At 35.9% G+C, this 20,522-nt stretch overlaps 1 protein-coding gene across 1 annotated transcript; it reads left to right on the forward strand.

The window, feature by feature from the left end:
- Nucleotides 1-16,357: 16,357 nt before the first annotated feature.
- LOC149843678 (serine--glyoxylate aminotransferase) lies at nucleotides 16,358-19,885 on the forward strand. Its single transcript, XM_090000019.1, has 6 exons — nucleotides 16,358-16,474; nucleotides 16,894-17,192; nucleotides 18,113-18,397; nucleotides 18,534-18,900; nucleotides 19,215-19,425; nucleotides 19,613-19,885. The coding sequence occupies exons 2-6, from the start codon at nucleotides 16,988-16,990 to the stop codon at nucleotides 19,748-19,750; spliced, it is 1,206 nt and encodes a 401-aa protein (XP_089856145.1). The 5' UTR covers nucleotides 16,358-16,474; nucleotides 16,894-16,987; the 3' UTR covers nucleotides 19,751-19,885.
- The last annotated feature ends 637 nt before the right edge of the window (nucleotides 19,886-20,522 follow it).

The raw sequence follows: 20,522 nt of genomic DNA on the forward strand, positions 1-20,522 counted from the left end.
GCAGGTATGATAAGCACACAAAGAGCTGAATTTATGCATGGCACACTGAAGAAAACCATGTATTCATGTTTAACAATGTTTCGCTTCATGAAACAATATAAATTATTTGTAGACGGTCTTAGACATAATGAGCTTGAACAATATGTGAAATGCTTCAATACATGCCTTGTAACTTTGGGCATGAAAATATTGATGCGACCTGCAGATTTGTATATACTAATTGTATTTGAATGGATTAAGAAGAAGGTTATACAGATCATGAATTGCAACATAGAAGGATGTGTGTAAACCGAGAATATGCACAAATACCATATTGTATGAGAGGGCGAAGAGCATCCGAAAAGGTCAGAAGCACATGTCACGTACAATGTTGACAATGGAACAGTTGAATGCATGTGCAAAATGTATGAATTCAAAGATATTTTATGTCGTCATGCATTAAATTTACTTAATCAAGAGAAGATACAAGAAATACCTGAGTCATATTTAATATGAAGATGGACGAGACAAACAAAGATTGAACTACCGAATACAGATAATGTCAGTCAATCCGGTATTGATAAAAAGTGCCACATAGCCTTCCGTTACCAACAACTGTGTAAGTCACTTGTGCATGTTGCAGATTTGGCATCGAAAAGTGAAGAAGCCTACGTATGCATGAGAAAATTGTCAGGGGAGTTATTTAAAAACGTGTAGTTAATTCACCATCAGTCTGTTGTAGCTCATGAAGGTCAGTCCAACAACATGGGAGCGAACCATGAAGGTGAAAATCATGCTTCTCTTGATACTCATGAAAAGTTGCACCGAAGCGTAAACATCATCTTCAACAAGTCAGGAGTGAACGTATTAGATTATGATGAAAAAATTCACCTAGCGAAGGGTATCAAAAGAAAACCTTCCTCTGATCACAGTCGTTGGAGGACAAAGGGTGCACTAGAATTGGTTGGCAAGAAAATGTTTCAGAAACAACCAACCTCTAAGCAAAAGCAACAAAGCCCTTCGCATGAACAAGTATGTAATACATTATATTGCTTCCCATGTAAATTGCATTACGTGCAGCTTATCAATATCTAACTTGTGTAATTTCCAACATGCAGCAATACCCTACAGATGTGCACTATAACGTTGTAACCTTCAATCCTCCCGACTAGTTTTTTTGAAATGATAGCTTCAGTTTTACAAGTCTTTTGGTATGTTATCATTGTTGGGAGAATGTTTGCATTTCTTGTGAAACTTAATGTAGTGTCTAATATTGTTTTGTTTTATGACAGGCTCAGATTAATTCGAAAGTGAGCTATGGAAGACAGGAATCAAGTGTGAATTCTATTTAAGTCTTACCATAAAGTTAGTTGTTATGCCTCTTTGCATGACCCGATTTCTACATTGTTGGATTTGTTAAGAGTTAAAAAAATAGGAGTTGAATATGCCTATACACTGGATGGTCTTATTAAGAAAGAGTTTTTGGATGAAGCCATTTTCATGAATCATGAGCCACAAAAATAGAATTATTAATATTTATGTGGTTCATAAAAATGGCTTCATCCAAAAAGCTATGAAACATAGGAATGGCATGTGAATTTTGTTTAATAATATATCTTTCACATATATAAATCATTGTAATATGTATCATTCACATATATAAATTGTTGTCTCATCTAGCCTAAAGAGCTACAATTTTGATACCATAGGTAAATCACCATTGATTAGTGCTTATACAATTAGTAAAAATTGTTGTCTCATCTAACCTTCACATATATAAATCGTTATACATATATTGTAGTTGAATCATTCTGCAAAAACTATACTTTGTAGTTGGAAAAATATCTGCCTAATCTTCGATATACTTCATGACAAATATGCTACAGTCATGCAACCTGTTTACAAGAATGCTTGTTTACAGATGTGAGAAAGGGCCTCTAGCCCATCCGGTATCGTCCATTCACTTAATATATGCAATGTATCGCAAATCGTGGTTATAGTAACATACTACCGATTTGTGAGATATTGTTTTGTTTGTTAATATCGATTTATAAGTTGTTATGCTAAATTTTCGTATCGATTTGTAATATATTTTGTGATATGTATATCGATTTGTAAAATATTATGTGTTTTGTAGTGTCGATCTGAATTTCTGTATCAATTTATAATATAATTTATGATATGTATATCGATTTGTAAGATATTATGTGTTTTATAGTGTTGATTTGTAAGATGTTATACCATGTAGTGTCATATCACGATCTACACAATGACGTCTATGTCGACCACAACTGATTGAAAATCGCAATGTGCATGAGTACAAATTGCAATAAAAGTGTACGAACAAATCATTGTCTCATCTATCCTTCGAATATACGCATTGTTGTATAACCTAATCCAATCACTCCCCTACCTAAACCCATAACTACAAATCGACGTGAAATTCAACAAAAAAATCAAGGTAAATTCGAAGTGATTTACAGCATGATACTGATTTACGTTTTATACAAAAACAATATTTTAGTAACAATTGCAAATCGATGAGTAACTTTAAAACTATAAATTGATGTGATTTACAACCGCAATCATTTATGAAAAAACCTAGTCTTTTTTTACATGACCATCATCATAAAAAAAATAGATATCATCACTAGTAGGTAATTATCGGGACATTTAATTATATTTATGAAGTAACTGTGATAACGATATGTCTTTGTTTGTCTATATGAACAATATTGATATGTAATATCGTGACTTACTCACAATGGTTTGCAACTGTTACTTAAATCGATTTATACTTTACTAAGTCTAAATATCGTGTTGATTTGTGTACACGTACGTAAAACCCTGCAAAATGTAAAACCCTAATATAGATCTATATATAAAACCCTACCCTACCTGAACCGACCCGATCCGTTGTCCAGGTCTAAAACCCTAATCTATTTAACCTCTCTTCCTCTTTTCTGCAGCAGCGCAACTTTTTCTTTTTCTTTTCCTCCACCTTCGTCTTCTTCTTCTCCTTCATTGTATTTTTCTTGCTTCTTTGTTCTTCTGTGTTCCTTCTACCTGTGCTTGATAGATGGGGTTTGATGCTGATAACGTAGTTGTTTCACGCCGTGATGAAAGATTTGTATAATCTTTGATGATGATTATGGTGGTTATCTTCTGTGTATACATCGATATATTCATGACACCATAATCATCTCCAATCGTTGCCGCCATACCAAAGCAAGCACAAATATTCTGCATGATAGACAGAGGGTGATACTGATGTCCATCCATTTAATTTATTCCTACTATTGGACCCTCCCTTGTTCGCAAACCATACTTCACAGTTGAAAAAATATCGGTCTAATCTTTGATATACTTCATGACAAATACGTAAAAGTGATTTATCATGTAGCGCATCAACGCTTTCAAGGGGATAGTGCCTGAGCTGAAGTTTGTGAAGCATATTCTCAAGAGTGCACCATTGCTAGAGTATCTAAGAATGAGCCTTAGTCCGAGAAAAATGGTGCAGTGGGCTACCATTACTAATGAGCTCATTTTCTTGGAGAGGATGTATCCTCAACTGCACATAGAATCACTTTGGAGTAGAAAATAAACTCGACGTTGAACGATATGAATGTTTTGGTGATCTCTTCTGTAAAAATGGGGGTCTCTAAAAGATAGATATGTGTTCGATGGAAATATCCTCCCATAAATAGCTTTCCACATTCCCGCAACTGGATTGCATTAGAAGCACATCACTATTTTGGATGTGGGTTTCATACTAGTGATGATATATGTTTTCTTTGATGATGATGGTCATGTATTGTATCTAAGCCAAAATATTGGTCATGATGTATTATAACTAAATACTAATATTTTTTGTATATGAATGTGGTTGTAAATCATGTGGATTTGTAGTTATGAAGTTACGATGAGAACGATATGTCTTTGTTTGTCTTTATGAACGAAATCAATTTGTATTTAAGAAGTTAACTCGATTTGTATCGTTGAAGTAAAACCCAAAATCCTTAAACCTAAAACCTAAACCCCAAAACGTAAACCCTAAACCCTCAACCTCAATCGCCCGTAAAAGCGATTAAGAAATATTGTTGACATAGACATAGCCCGTAAAAGTAAATCGTGATAGCACGTAGCCTTCATATGTCATTGTGTAAATCGCGATGGTACGTGTCGTTCACTTAGACAAAGCTCATTGTCTAAAAGACATATGTCATTGTGTAAATCGCGATGGTATAACGATTTACACAATGACATCTATGTCAGCCATAACTGGATGAAAATTGCACTGTGCATGAGTACAAATCACTGTAAAAGTGCATGGTCAATATTTGTGCAAATCGTTTCAGCCTTTTATCAATGTTTGTCGTGCAAATCGTTTCAGCCTTATATAAATGCTTGTTCGATTTTAATTTATAAAGGTCATTCATTACAACGATTTGTTCAGTGACATTTGTGTGCTACACTGATTAAAATAGATTTATACACTCATAGAATGTCACGTTACAGAAAATAACTTGTTTCCACTAAACACAATGTTAATCGCTTTTACGGTTTTCACAAAGATTTGGCTAACATAACAACGATTTGCTTTTACTACAAATAACAGTCCAACTTATTGGCGTGTTTAGTAAAATTAAAATTTTATTTATTTCAACCTAGAGAGATTTACATAATTTGTATACACAGTCTTACAAAATTCGTATACAAAATTTGGTTGTAAATCTATAAAATCTGTTAGAAGTCAATGTACATCATATTACTCCTGGGGGATCGCGTCGTTCGTTGCATTCTAGGTATTCTTGCCGGTTGAGTTTTTTCTCTTTCGCAATTAGAAACTTCATTAATTTTTTGCATAGTTTTGTGCGGAATCCAGGTATATCATCCTGCAACAAAAATGTAATGTGACACCAATATATAAATTGAGTCTCCAATAATAGAGGATAATAAAGAACATACAACGTTGAAATCAGGTTATCGTCCATTGTATATTGCTTCAATATACTTCATTATAAATATGCCACAATTGATGTCATTATTTTGTAAAGGAGCATCATCTGATGAGCGAAACCTCCACTCGCCAATGTCGACACTCAAAACATCTTTGACGAATGCCACATGTGGTTAATGTAGAAGCAAGCAAATTCCTGGTCATCGTACATGATACGATACCCTTATAGATGAAAACTTACCAAATGCAAAATCTCATGATGTACACCAGTGTGAAAGTCCAATGAGTTGTAGCACCATATTTGTTTTTTTCGTAAATCTATCACGTATAATATCCAATGTTGAGCAGTTTGCCAGAGTGTAGGAATCAACATCTGCAAATCGATAAAATATCTTACAAATCGATAGTACAAATCGTGTTAGGACTGTTATGCCTAAACCATGGACAAGAGGTTTCTTTACTTACCTTTTCACTTGATCAAAAAAATTCGCAGTGATCATCGTTACCCCAGTATGGTAGTCCATCTTGAAATCCAATGGAGTATGGCAATCGGCGAACGAAACTCTGTTGAACGAAACAATGATAATAGTAAGGTTAAAATATGAAGCAACAAGAGTAAATCAAAAAAGAAAATAAACATATAAGAGAACCGATATACCATGAAATAAGGGGTGACAATGTGTCTAGTATTGGTTATTGCATTACTTTGAATATACATGACGAAATCGGATATAGTCTATTTACAACAAGTATGCATGTGTTAACATACATACCCATGACATACATAATATATAACTGATAGTGGTTTTATACATACAAATTTATTGATAGTGTTTTATTCTACAAATTTATTTTGCAGCCGATTGATGTTATCTTGGAGCTCTTTGTTGAGTTTTTGAGCATCGCTTCTTGCGGATGTTCCATTGACATTAGCAGAATATTTAAGAAACGATATTGAAATTCCTTTCTATAGTACACAACATAAATCAAATATATGCCATAAAGAGATAAATTTTGAAGGAACTCATTACGAGGTTTAGATAATATATGCCTAATTCACCATCGTTGGTCGTGTAGTTGTCGTCGTCTTCTTTCTCGACATCGATACCCCCTTTGCGATGAAGCAGGTTATATGTTTGATACATGAACATGTCATTTATAAAGAAAACATCGGTTCGTCTGTTTCTTATTCACGAAGCAAAGCGAAGCGACACCGTTCAGAACTTGTGCGATGTGTCATTCATATATAAAGGAAACGTCATTTCATATACCGTCAGTTTTCAAAAAATACCGCCAGTTTTCAAAAAGCGCGAGCAAATAAATTGCATTACGCATTAATTAAATTAAAAAATGTCATTTTATCTGCCTTTTACAAAACTAGTCAATGGGATATGATGTATCAAGCAAATCGCGTTAGCACATATTGTTACAGTGAAATTGATTTGCAACTAAGTCTAAACATCGTGTCGATTTATTTATTGTTTTTTTTGACATATCGCTCACCTTGACAAAGCTCGTAACAACAAATCGTGATAAGAAAAATCATTCACATTACCAATAAACATCGTGTCAATTTGTTTTTTCTTCCTCTTTTTCGTCTTTTAGCAGTCATTATGTAAATCGTGATAGGAAAATTGTTAACATAGACAAAGCTCGTCAAAGCAAATCACGATAGGATAAATTGTTGCAGTGAAATCAATTTGCAACTGTGACTAAATCAGTATCAAGTTGTAAATCGATTTGTATTTATGAAGTAACCTCGATTTTTACTTTATCTATTCTAAACATCGTCTCGATTTTTTTTATTGTTTTAGTTTTCTCACTTTTATTATTCAATCATTATGTAAATAGTGATAGAATATATCGTTCACATAGACAAAGCTCGTCAACCCTAAACCCTAAACCCTCCCTAAACTCTAAACCCTAAACCCTAAACCCTAAACCCTAAACCCTAAACCCTAAACCCTAAACCCTAAACCCTAAACCCTAAACCCCAATCCCTAAAACATAAAACCCAAAAACCTAAATCCTAAACCCTAAACCCCAATCCCTAAAATATAAAACCCAAAAACCTAAACCCTAAACCCTAAACCCTAAAACCCCAAAACCCTAAACCTAAATCCTAGAACCTAAACCCTAAATGTTAAACCCTACACCCTAAAACCTAAACACTAAACGCTAAACCCCAATCCCTAAAACATAAAACCCAAAAACCTAAATCTTAAACTCTAAACCCTAAACCTAAACCCTAAACTTTAACCCTAAATCCTAAACCCTCAACCCCTAAACCCTAAACCCTAAACCCTAAACCCTAAACCCTAAATCCTAAACACTAAACCCTAAAACCCTAAACCCTAAATCCTAAGCACTAAACCCTAAAACCCTAAACCCCTAAACCCTAAACCCTAAACTGCAAACCCCAAACCCTAAATCCTAAACCATAAAGCCTAAACCTTTAAAATCCTAAACCCTAAATCTTAAACCCTAATTGCGATTGGGCATATGATAATGTATGTTTTCTTTGATGATGATGGTCATGTATTGTATCTAAGCCAAACCATTGGTCATGATGTATTGTAACTAAATACTCATATATTTTGTAAATGAATGTGGTTGTAAATCACGTCGATTTATAGTTATGAAGCTACTGCGACAACGATATGTCTTTGTTTGTCTTTGTGAACGATGTTGATTTGTATTTATGAAGTTATGTTGATTTGTATTTATAAAGTTACCTCGATTTATAGTTTACTAAGTATAAACATCGTGTCAATTTGTTTATTGTTTTTCCTTTATGCCTTTTATGAATTAGTCATTGTGTAAATCGTGATACGATATATCGTTTACGTAGAAAATGCTCGTAAAAGCAAATTGCGATAGGACAACAAACCCTAATCCTGATTCTTACTAATATAACATTAGTGTAAATTGTAATTTTTATTTATGGGTGCTAAACGTGAGATGGCGATTTATAATAACAGGTTCTTACTAATATAGCATTGTGTAAATCGCGTTAGGATATCGTTCACATAGACAAAGCTCGTAAATGCAAATCACGATAGGATAAATTGTTTCTGCTTTATGTTCATTGTTGTACAGATCATGATAGAACACCTTCTATAAAACAGTGATAGTGATTTACAACTTTTACTTAAATATTTATATCAAGTTATAAATTGATTTATACTTTACTAAGTCTAAATGTCGTGTCGATTTGTGTACACGTGGGTAAAACCCTATTCTATGTAAAACCCTAATATAGATCTGTGTAAAACCCTACCCGACCCGACCAGTTATCCATGTTTAAAACCCTAATATATTTAACCTATCTTCAACTTTTCTGCGGCAGCGCAACTTCTTCTTCTTCTTTTTCTCCTCCGTTTTCTTCTTCTTCTTCCTTGTATTTTTCTTTTTTTTTTGTTTTTCTGTGTTCCTTCTACCTGTACATGATAGATGGGGTTTGATGTTGATAACATAGTTGTTTCACACCATGAGGAAAGATCTGTATAATCTTCGATGGTGATTATGGTTGTTATTTTTTGTGTATACATCGATATATTCATGACACATACGACTATGACATATTTGTCATGAAGTATATCAAAGCTTACATAGAATATAACAACCATAATCATCTCCAATCGTTGCCGCAATACCGGAGCAAGCTTTGATATTCTGCATGATAGACAAGGGGTGATGCTCATGTCCATCTATTTGATCTATTCCTATTGTCGATCCTTCCATTGTTCACAAACTATACTTCGCAGTTAGAAAAATATCAGTCTAATCTTCGATATACTTCATGACAAAATGGTGTAGTGGGAGTATCCTCAGCTGCATATAGAAACATTTTGAGCTCATTTTCTTGGAGATGATGTATCCTCAGTTGCACATAGAATCATTTTGCAGCAGAAAATGAACTCGACGATGAACGATATGGATGTTTTGGTGATCTCTTCTATAAAAATGAGAGTCTCTAAAAAATAGATATGTGTTTGACAGAAATGTCCTCCCGTAAATAGTTTTTCATGATATATTGTAGCTAAATACTCATTTGTTTTGATTGTTCTATATGAGGTTCTATTTGGGATGAAAATTTGAGAACTTTTGGAATCATTTAATTGAGTGTTAAATTCCCCTCTGGCTAGTGATAAATGCATGACCTGAAATACCATTTGCTTTTGTAGTACATTCCTCCAGCCTTTGCAAGGTGTATCAAGTTAGATAAATGTGCTAATGTCACCTTAAACAGCTATACAGGCAGCCCTTGGGATGTGAAAGTGCACACTAAAGATGGTGCCATGTTTCTCAAGAATGGTTGACCAGCATTTGTCGCATGTGATTCCTTTCAATTTGGAGAATTTTTGGTGTTCAAGTATAATGGTAATTTGGATTTTGATGTTAAGATATTTGGTAGAAGTGTATGTCAAAGGGAAACTGCATATCTTGGTAAAAGTCTATGCATGGGAAAAGTCAAGCAGCTCTTATACGTTAGGAGAAACACATGAGAACAAGTCTATGCATAATCAAGAGGTACAAATATGTTGCAAAAAAAGATTGCAAAGAGATAAGGACCTCCATTGGTAGATAGATTTGCCTTCTATCATTCCTAGTGACTAGCGAAGGCCACTCAGTAAACTAAAGGTGCTAGTCGTGCGGGTTGTATCTTCTCTGCCTATTGCAATCCATACCTTTGGTATACTTCAGTTCTGCCTGAAAGCAAGATGGATTTCATGTGCACCTGGATTGCACTCGAAACACATAACTATTTGGATGTGGGGATGATGTTGATGACGATATCTATTTTCTTTGATGATGATGGTCATGTATTGTAACTAAATACTCATATATTTTGTAAATGGATATGGTTGTAATGTATCGTTGAACTTAACTTGATTTATAGTTTACTAAGTCTAAACATCGTATCGATTTGTTTATTATTTTTTCTTTCTGCCTTTTATGAATCAATCATTGTGTAAATCGTGGTAGGACATGTTGTTCACATATACAAAGCTCATAAAATTAATTCGCGAGAGGACAATCAGGTATCAAGCAAATAGCTACAGCAAGTATTGTTACAATGAAATCGATTTTCTAATATTTCAGGATTTATAGTATACTAAGTCTAAACATCATGTCGATTTGTTCATTGTTTTTCTTTTCTGCCTTTTATGAATCAGTCATTGTGTAAATCGGGATTGACATATAGTTCACATAGACATAGCTCGTAAAAGCAAATCGGTAGAGGAAAAATATTATTATATTATGATACTTAAAGAATTATGGTTCTAAGTGGATTTGTATTTATTCACCTTTTATCAGTCAGTGTAAATCGCGATAAGACAAATCATTGTACATATAATGTATCTGAATCGTTATTCCAAATATTGTCCCAGAATGATTTACACAATGACGTTTGTATCTTTGAAGTTAACTCAATTTGTTCTTTGCTAAGTCTAAACATCGTGTCGATTTGTGTAAATCGCGATGGAACATATTGTTCACTTAGACAAAGCTCGTAAAGGCAAATTACAATAGGATATTCAAACAGATTTGGTTGGATTATTTGATGGGTTTTGGTGGCATGGTTGTACATATTGTGATGTAGCAAATCACGATAGTATGTAGTCTTTATACATACAAATCGTTTTATCCTTTTATCAATGTTTGTATAAATCATGATATGAAGAATGCTCATAAAAGCAATTCATAATTTACGCAGTACACAACGCTAAACGCTTCTTTGAATTTTTTTTATGAAGGCCGAACATTACAATGATTTGTTCAGTGACACTTATATGTTACGCTTATTAAAAAATGAATTATATATTCATAGAATGTCACTTTACAAAAAAGAATTATAGAATTACAACAAAGAATTATAGAATTATAATAAATAAATATCGAGATAAAAAATTTATATAATGTTTATTCAGTGGCACTTGATGACTCATATGGACTTTGACATATAAATCATTTTTTTCTTTTTCTTAGTGGACTCTCTTTCCTTAGTGGCCTCTTGGTTCTCGCGATCTTATTAAAATCACTGGTAATCAGCTCTACCAGTGACCACATTTGTCTCCCCAAATTTCTCACCTGCTTCTGTATCCTTATTCTCTCTCTCTCCAACATCTCAAACCTTGTGGCAGAGACTACCTTCTTTTTTGTGAGTTGTGTTTGCTCCTCATCGTGTACTGCAACTGAGGGAATCGTTATTGTAGCCGGAGGGACACGATGGATGTGTTTTCTATGTTGAGAGACGACATGATGGGAGACAGGAGGGACGCATGGGTTCCCAACATTTCCACGTTCCTTATTCTCAATCTTCAGATTTCGACGCATGGGTTCCCACTATTTTTTGAAATAGTTGGGATCATATTATCGTTCTTTATAATCATACGCTATGACACAAACACCTCCTTTGTTCCAGCTATCCAATTGTTTTCTGAAGTGATCATGCCAATTCATGTTCCTAGACCCCACCACTTTTCATCTTCTTTCTCACTTCCATAGGCTGCTTTGGGGTAGACTGTCCCAAGCCAGCTTGTAGGAGAACTCGACTACCATGCTGCAACTCAGCTTCATAATTGCTAAACAGCCAAATATCGCAGACAGATAGTCTCGCAGCCTGAACAACAATCTCTTGGTCCTCGTCCTCCCCATCTCCATACGGTCTCCACACAACTTGTACATTAGAGATTATGGTTTAGGTATAGACATAATTATTCATGCTAATGAATGTTAAATATTAAAATAATTTATAATAATGAGTGCTAAATATATTACGACTGTTACTAATGAGAGCTTTGTATTAAAATGATTTACACTAATGAATGCTACATATTACAACGATTTACAATAACGAATGCTAAATGCTAAAAAGATAATGCTTTGTACTAACGAAGAAATAATTCTGCAATGATAATTACTTAAGAAAGCTAACGATTACAATGATTTACACGCGATAATGATTTGTACTAAGGAATACAAAATCCCTCCCGCAACGATCATTACTTAAGAATGCTAACGATTACAACGATTTACACTAATGAAAGTTAAATGATAAAGCGATAACGATATGTACTAAAGAATATAAAATCCTACAATGATCATTACTTAATAATGCAAACGATTATAACGATTTACACTAATGAAAGTTAAATGCTAAAGTGATAACGATTTGTACTAAGGAATACAAAATCCTGCAACGATCATTACTTAAGAATGATAACAATTACAATGATTTACACTAACGAAAGTTAAATTCTAAAGCAATAACGATTTATACTAAGGAATACAAAATTCTGCAACGATCGTTACTTAAGAATGTTAAACATTAGAACGATTTGTACTAACAGAGTGAAAATCCTGCAGCGATGATTATTTAAGAATGCTAAACATTTCAACAATTTATACTAATGAATGATAAATGTTGAAACAATTGTAAATAATTTTAAACCATTTACCTCATTTAATTGCAGACCATCTAAAATAAACTTAGCATTATCTTGCTTTACATTTATTCTAGCCCACTGGTCAATCTTTGGAAAATCACAAATCGTAGGGCCACACTGAGGATGCAAGGCGACAATATGCTCCCACAACCAAGCCTACAAAATTATATATATTAGTAAGATTATAACCTTCAACTATCTTAGTCTACAACTACAAAATATGTAATAAATAATTATTTGAACAAATGGCCAAAACCCTCTGACAATTTTGTACCATTACTTGCACGGTAAAGTTGATTGTACAAGTGTGCGAGCATAACAACACCCCATGTATAGTTGTTGGCTTTATCTAAGTCTTTCAAAAATTGCAGTCACAGGTAACTTATTCTCGAACCAGACAAATCAAAAAATAAAGTAAGTCCAAAAAAATAAAGAAGGAAGCCACGCAACTCTTGGTCAGCTCTTATAGATACACATGTAGCAGTCTGACCTTCCCATTTATTATGGAAAGAATAAACTTTCATCGATGTGGAGTTGCTTTCACCAGAAATACATTGCCTCCATTTCTCCATCGACATTCTTGGAAGGGCCATGCACTTGTCCCTTGCAGTATATTTTGAATTCCGTAATAAGATAACAATTCCATGACACTTAAGGTCCATAATCTGCGCCACATCTTCTAGGGTCATGGTGATCTCAAAAGAATGCAACTGGGATGTGTTCGCCTTATTATTCCACTTATTTACCAGGTGGGTCATGGTGTTTCAGCACGTTTCAAAAGAATGCTGCTTCAAAAGGCCGCCGAAGTGCATATTTTGCAATTGATCCTTCTGATATTCACTCAGTTGTTCATACCACGACAGAACTACAGGCCACTGACACCGCCCTCTGAGCTTTTTACTTGGTTTTCTACTTCTTTTATGACCTCTCTGTAACACAAACTAGCATATTATTCGTATCAAATCAAAATTAGGCTCACTTATACTTTTGCACGTCGTTGTACACAGTAATCGCTATAAATAATAATCGTTGTACATTTGTTATACATAGTAATCGCTATCATAGTAATCACTATACATAATCATACCTATAATAGTAATCGCTATCGCAGTAAATCGTTTATAGTAATCGCTATCACAATAATCGTTATACATAATCATACCTATGACAGTAAATCATTCACAGTAGTAATCAATATCATAGTAAATTATTCATAGTAATCACTATAATAGTAATGGCTATACATAGTAATCGTTATCACATTAATCGCTATACATAATAATTGTTATCACATTAATTGTTATACATAGTAATAACTCTCATAGTAAATCATGATAGACATGATCAATTTATATACCTTGATCACACTTTTCTCCTCTTCATCCCCTTCCTCCATCCTCTGACTTTCTTCTTCCTTCCTTCGCTCATTTGGCTCCCTACTCTGTTTTTCAATTACTTTCTTCCTTTCTATTTCTTTTTCTTCATCCTTCTGCTTTTTCATTTCCCTTTCTTTCTCTTCATCCTCCTGCTTCTTCCTTTCCCTTTTCTTCTCTTCCTCCTCCTGCTTTTTCCTTTTCCTTTCTTTCTCTTCCTTCTACTGCTTTTTCCTTTTCCTTTCCTTCTCTTTCTCCTCCTGCTTCTTCCTTTCTCTTTCCTTATCTTCCTCGTCCTCCTTCTCCTTCCTTTGCCTTTTCTTCTCTTCCTCATCCTCCTTCTCCTTCTTTTGACTTTCTTTCTCTTTCTCGTCCTCCTTCTCTTTCCTTCATTTTTCCTTCTCTTCTTAATTTTGATGCTTCTTCCTTTGCCTTTCATCTTCATTATTTGGCTTTCCTTCTCTCCTTCCTCCTTCTTCAATTGTCTTTCCTTCTCTTCCTCCTCCTCCTTATTCTTCCTTTGCCTTTCCCTCTCCTCCTCCTCCTTCTTCCTTTGCCTTTCCCTCTCCTCCTCCTTATTCCTTTGTCTTTCTCTCTCCCTCTCCTCCTCCTTTTTCATTTGCCTTTGCTTTTTATTCTCCTCCTCCTTTTTCCTTTGCTTTTCCTTCTCTTCGTCATCCTTCTTCTTCTTCTTCATCTTTAGTTCTTCCTCATGCTTCCTTTGATCTTCAGCCTCAATATCTAATGGATATTGCTTCACATAATACAATTTCAATGCTTTGTCCCTTTCTTTGTCATTCTCAATCTTCATTATATTTTGATACCTTTCATAATGCTCATATAGATGAGATTGACGAATCATTTCAGTAAGTTTCATGAAATCGAATGACAAGGGATTTCTTATCTGACAAGCTTTAGACATTGCTAACCTGCACAACACATAAATTTAACTGCATCATTATATGTTAGAACCACCTCCCCAAGTATATAATATTACAAATTATCCCATTCGTTAAACAATCACCAACATTACAAATCATCGTAATATTTGGCTTCATAAGTAAACATCGTTGTAAGATTTAGCAAACTTAAGTACAAATCAAGGTAACTTCATAAATACACATCGCTACTGCTTTAAATATATAAATTGTTGTTGCTTCAAACTTACAAATCACTGTAGAAATCACAACCTTCATAAGTACATATCGTTGTAACGTTTGGGCTTCATACGTAAACATTGTTGTACGATTTAACAAACTTAAGTACAAATCGTGGTAATTCCATTAAATCGTTACTGCTTCAATCGTATAAATCGCTGATGCTTCATAAGAACAAATCGTGCTAACTATTTTTCGACGCCCAGAAGGTGGATATGTACAAATCGATTTGTTTCAGTATGAAAATAGGTGTTATTTAGCATGAATAGTAAAATCAGTTGTAAGATTTAGCATTCAGATTTACAAATCGATTTGTTTGCATAACAAAACCTTATATGAAACTCACCAAAATGATATGCGTTTTGGTAATCCGACAGTAAAGAAGAAACACCCAGAAGGTAGACGCAGTCGATGGTGGCAACGATGTTGCCACTGCATAGACGATGACAAAGGACGTTTCGGCAGCAACAGACGATGGCAAAGGTGGCAAAGGGTGCTTCGGTGGAAGTAGACGATGACAAAGGGTGCATCGTCAAAGGGAGCTCCTGTTATAGTAGATAGTGCAGAAGTTTACTGCTTAGGGCAAAAATGGAACGTTTGGACTTTGAAGAGTTAACATCATTCTCAAACCGACGTTTCAACTTTCTAGATGGAAGATCTCAAACCGTCGTTTCCTTTTTCTAGATGGAAGACATTTTTATCATTTTCTCGAATCGTCGTTTCTTGGCGGAAATGGCGGAAATGGCGGAAAAGGGTACTTAAGTCTTTGCAACCGCACCGGACTCTGATGCTAAGTGATGCCGACACACCTGGGGATATTAGCCCCATGAGCTTATATACGTGGCACTCATTCAGACCCCGAACACGCACTGTAGCAAACAGTGCGTCTTCCGGGTGTGTGTGGGGGGGGGGGGCATATAACCTGCTTCGAGGTTTGTTGGCTCGAGTGTTTCAAGTTGAAAAAGGCCGAGAGCTCAATACTTGGATGTGCGTCCTTTGCTGCAAGGCCTAAGCCAAATGTGAACTATCCTTGGTGGGACTATTTTGCACTGTGTGCATCAGTCTGCGGTCAACGTAACACATCTTGGCCTGTGAAGGAACATCCAAATCATAGATTCATAGCGTTTGTTTCTCCACACTACTACTAGTACTGTAGTTTCTAGATGATTCACCTGTTTATTATTATAGCAATTATAGTAAAAAAACCACTTTTTTTTTAGGTTTGGTAGGATGGAATGTTGTGGTGGGAATTTCGTTATCGCCTTATCCATCTCATCACCCTCATCTTCCCCATCTCTACGGACTTTTGGAGTGTAGGGTGACGATTTGGTGGACTCGTGGCTCTTCCTTGTATTACGTATTTCTTTGTTTTTATTCGTCCCTTGTTTGTGTCCTCTCCCAACCATTGAGTCCCTCTTATCTGCCACATAAGGAGCAAAAACTACCCCACTGCCAAGCTAACTCTATTACAAACACAAGTGGGCAATGCTCTTTTTATCTTCTCCACGACTTTGGGGAATGCTGGGTCTGCAGAGAGGAGAAGATAGCTGTGTAACTCTCTCTTTCTCTCTCTCTACCAAAACCACCATGAATGCTTCTTTGAAGTTTTCTTGGCTGAGCTTTGGAAGTTGGATTTGTTTTTCTATAATACTTCCATTTTGTTTGTGAAGATGACAGAGGCAGACGCTCCCCTAGTCTTTTTATTTAAGTATTTATTCATTTATTTTCTTTTTTTTTATTGGCACACCCCTAGTATTTGTTAGATTATACTTGGACTATATCACTCTCTAGTAGAAGCAATCAATTTTTTAACATTTTCTTTATTGGTTTATGTAGTAGAAAATATATCTTGGATCGACTGATTGCATTCATCGTAGCATGGTCTTCTTCATTTGAAGGATTTTGGTTGCTCTAGTAGATTTTCAACTGTAGGGAACGTGGGGAATTAATTTCCGTATGAAATTTTGCAGGCATAAACTCCAGCAAGAAGTGAGAAAGGTGAAAAGAACTTTAGTTGGTTTTCATCTGTTACTCGGGTTTGGTGCACCAGCTTAGTGGGGAGAAATGGATTACATGTATGGACCCGGGAGGAACCATCTTTTTGTTCCCGGACCGGTTAACATCCCGGAACCCGTTATCCGGGCCATGAACAGAAACAATGAGGACTATCGTTCCCCAGCTGTACCAGCTTTAACAAAGACTCTTCTAGATGATGTAAAGAAGATTTTCAAGACAACTACAGGCACCACATTCATTATCCCTACTACAGGTAACCAATTAAACACATTCTTATATACTTCATCTTTGTGTCATAACTTATAGCATCATGGTGCTAGAGTATGCCCTTGAAGGTCATATGTCATCTGGTTGCCCCTTGTTTAAGTTAGCCCGGTCCCACTTGCAATATAGCTGGCTATAGGAGCCAGACTTGGTTATGTGATCGAGTCATGTCAGCTCGGTTTACATGGCTAGCATGAAGTCGACACACTAAAAGCACATCTGTTTACTGTACATAACGTGCAATGATGAACTACATCAATGATACTTTCAATTGATAGGAGTTTGTGAACTTGGTCATGTTTCAATTGATGCCAAATATGCCCCTGAACACTAGATTATTAGGCTATTCAGATAAGGACTTTGGTTAGTCCATGCTTACCATAGTCCTATTACTTATATGGTCTCCATTAAGGTCTCCTAAGAGCACTATCATTCATTTTTTTATATACACGGAGAAGCCGCACGGCACTACTGTCACTCCAATTAATCTCAGACAAGTTTTCCAAGCTATATAACACGGATATAGGCTCTTGGACATGAGGCATATATACTATTTGTGTGAAGTTCTTCACCAAGAACAATATTTATGGGCATACAATATGTATCCCCCAAGTCTTCATAGCCACTTTGGTCAGGCTATCCTACCCAGGACTTTCTTTGTTTTAAGGGACTCGAGAGTCTCAGATCAAGTCTCCCTCGTCTCCTTTGAGCAGCTTATGCCTCAACTGCAAGCCTCAGTTAAGCCAAGCCCACCTGAGTTTACACTCGGAAGACGCATCGAGCCAACAAACATCTGTTTTCAAGTTCTGATAGGAGCTAAGCAGTAGCAGTGCTGTTGTATAACAGAGTTTGGTATCTGCCATGTTCTTCTTCCATATGATTGATGTGCATTTCAATATGTTGCCACAGGTACCGGTGCATGGGAGAGTGCACTGACAAACACTCTGTCACCTGGTGACAGGATTGTGTCCTTTCTGATTGGCCAATTCAGCCTCCTGTGGATAGACCAACAGCAGAGGCTCAACTTCAATGTTGATGTCATAGAGAGTGAATGGGGACAAGGTGCAAATCTCTCAATACTGGCATCAAAACTTGCAGCAGACAAGTCACACACAATCAAGGCTGTTTGTATTGTTCACAATGAGACAGCAACAGGAGTCACCAACGATTTGGCAGCTGTTAGAAGAATCCTGGGTTAGTTTATAGAGCCAATGAGCATCTCTAACTGAGCCAATTTAACTTTTTCCTGAATCTCTTTTTGTATTGACATATAAAATTGGATTAGCTGTTGGTTTTGGCTAAAATTAACTTCTGTTGCGGTGTCGAACAGATGACTACAGGCATCCTGCATTGTTGCTTGTGGATGGAGTATCTTCCATATGTGCTCTTGATTTTCGCATGGACGAATGGGGAGTAGATGTCGCGCTAACAGGATCTCAAAAGGCTTTATCTTTGCCCACTGGTATGGGAATTGTTTGTGCTAGTCCAAAGGCATTGGAAGCATCCAAGTATGCTAAATCAGTAAGGGTGTTCTTTGATTGGAACGACTACTTGAAGTTCTATAAGCTAGGAACTTTTTGGCCATACACACCTTCCATCCAACTTCTCTATGGACTGAGAGCAGCACTTGACCTCATATTTGAGGAAGGCCTTGAGAATGTGATTGCAAGGCATGCTCGCCTCGGAAAAGCGACAAGGTAATTCTAATCATTGTCCTACACTAGTAATTTGGTATCTTTGAGTCACTAATAATTCGACTGCCATTGTTCACCAAGTTCAAGCACACTTTTAAACTTTTATGTTCACAAACTCCATGCATTTCATACTCTAGTAACTATAAGTTGATAGGTCATTACACAGTACCGGTGATCCAACCTAACATGTGACCAATCAATTTTCTAGATGCACACTATGAATAATGTCTGCATGAAAGATGTAATGAAGTTTTAGTACTACATTATCACCTTCTGTTCATGGCTGTTATGTCAATTGTGTTTGATTTAAAATGCAGACTTGCTGTTGAGGCATGGGGCTTGAAAAATTGCACTCAAAAGGAGGAATGGTTCAGTGACACAGTCACTGCAGTGCTTGTTCCTCCTTACATTGACAGTTCAGAGATTGTTAGGAGGGCCTGGAAAAGATACAATCTGAGTTTGGGATTGGGACTGAACAAAGTGGCTGGCAAAGTATTCAGAATAGGACATCTTGGCAATCTTAATGAGGTACTAAAGCTCTTTTTTTTCCTTATTAGCTCCTTTATCCCATAATAAAGGAAATAATGTTGGGCATATGCAAGATTTAACCTTAGCCAATCATGTCAGGTAACTTAGTCTACACCCTGCATTAGTGGACTAACAGAAATTGATAATGCTTGCTTTGTTTTTTTTTGTTTTTGTTTTGCTTTTTCAGCTACAATTGCTGGGATGCTTGGCTGGTGTGGAGATGATACTCAAGGATGTTGGGTATCCAGTGAAGTTGGGCAGTGGAGTGGCGGCAGCTTCTGCCTACCTGCAAAACTCTATCCCACTGATCCCTTCTAGGATTTAGTATTTGTCAAATAGTTCTCTTATTTAGCTGATAAAGTTCTGTATAATCTTTCTCTGCACTCTTGGAGGCTAAACTGTCATATTTCTTCATGCACACTTTCATATCTAAATTTTTAATCTCTTGCCTCGTTTAAAATCAGTTTCATACATGGAAAATTGACTTTATCCCAGAGAGAGAGAGATTGTGTGATTTGTTGTATCGACAATGTTGAATTATTTTCTTCTCTTTCCTTTTCATGTGATCTGTGAATTGTGTGTAAGTTTCTTTTTCAAAGTTCAGCTGTATAGATGAATACACCGCACTCAGCTACTCCAGTTTGGATTTGGGCTAGCTACTAGCATTGGAAAAACAACCAAAATATTACCTATAGCTTCTTTCCGCCTCAGAAACCCATTCGGTATCCAATTTAGACAAGCCAAAGGGTATGATCATCATGCCTAAGAGGTGTAGCCAAACTAAACATTCATAGTCAGGCGCAAAAGCCTTAGCTACAACTCTTTTTTTTGGCAGAAACCTTAGCTATGGGAAAAATGCAACTGCTACGTAGTTACGAAAGAATGCTTGCCAATGTGCAGCCGATCATAAAGGCTTTTCCATTGGCCTAACCAAAAGCAAAAAAAAAAAACTTGCCAAAATGAGTTTCGGTTATAAAACGTGTTGTTATAATAGTAGATATAGTTACTACTGCATGTTTGGCCAGAAGGGCTTCGGATGCCTCGTTAAGTGGGTCAGCTTAAGGCTTTCAAGTTGAAGGAAGTCGAGAGTTCGATAC

Source organism: Nuphar pumila, chromosome 3 (genome assembly GCF_984573655.1).
Source record: "Nuphar pumila chromosome 3, dmNupPumi1.hap1.1, whole genome shotgun sequence".
Classification (NCBI taxonomy): domain Eukaryota; kingdom Viridiplantae; phylum Streptophyta; class Magnoliopsida; order Nymphaeales; family Nymphaeaceae; genus Nuphar; species Nuphar pumila.

What these genes read in the sequence shown, in the direction of transcription:
- LOC149843678 (XM_090000019.1), top strand. Translation starts at nt 16,988, where the DNA reads ATGGATTACATGTATGGACCCGGGAGGAACCATCTTTTTGTTCCCGGA. An exon ending in AGCTGTTAGAAGAATCCTGG is followed by an intron (nt 18,398 to 18,533) that starts GTTAGTTTATAG and finishes GGTGTCGAACAG; the next exon opens with ATGACTACAGGCATCCTGCA. An exon ending in ATCTTGGCAATCTTAATGAG is followed by an intron (nt 19,426 to 19,612) that starts GTACTAAAGCTC and finishes TTGCTTTTTCAG; the next exon opens with CTACAATTGCTGGGATGCTT.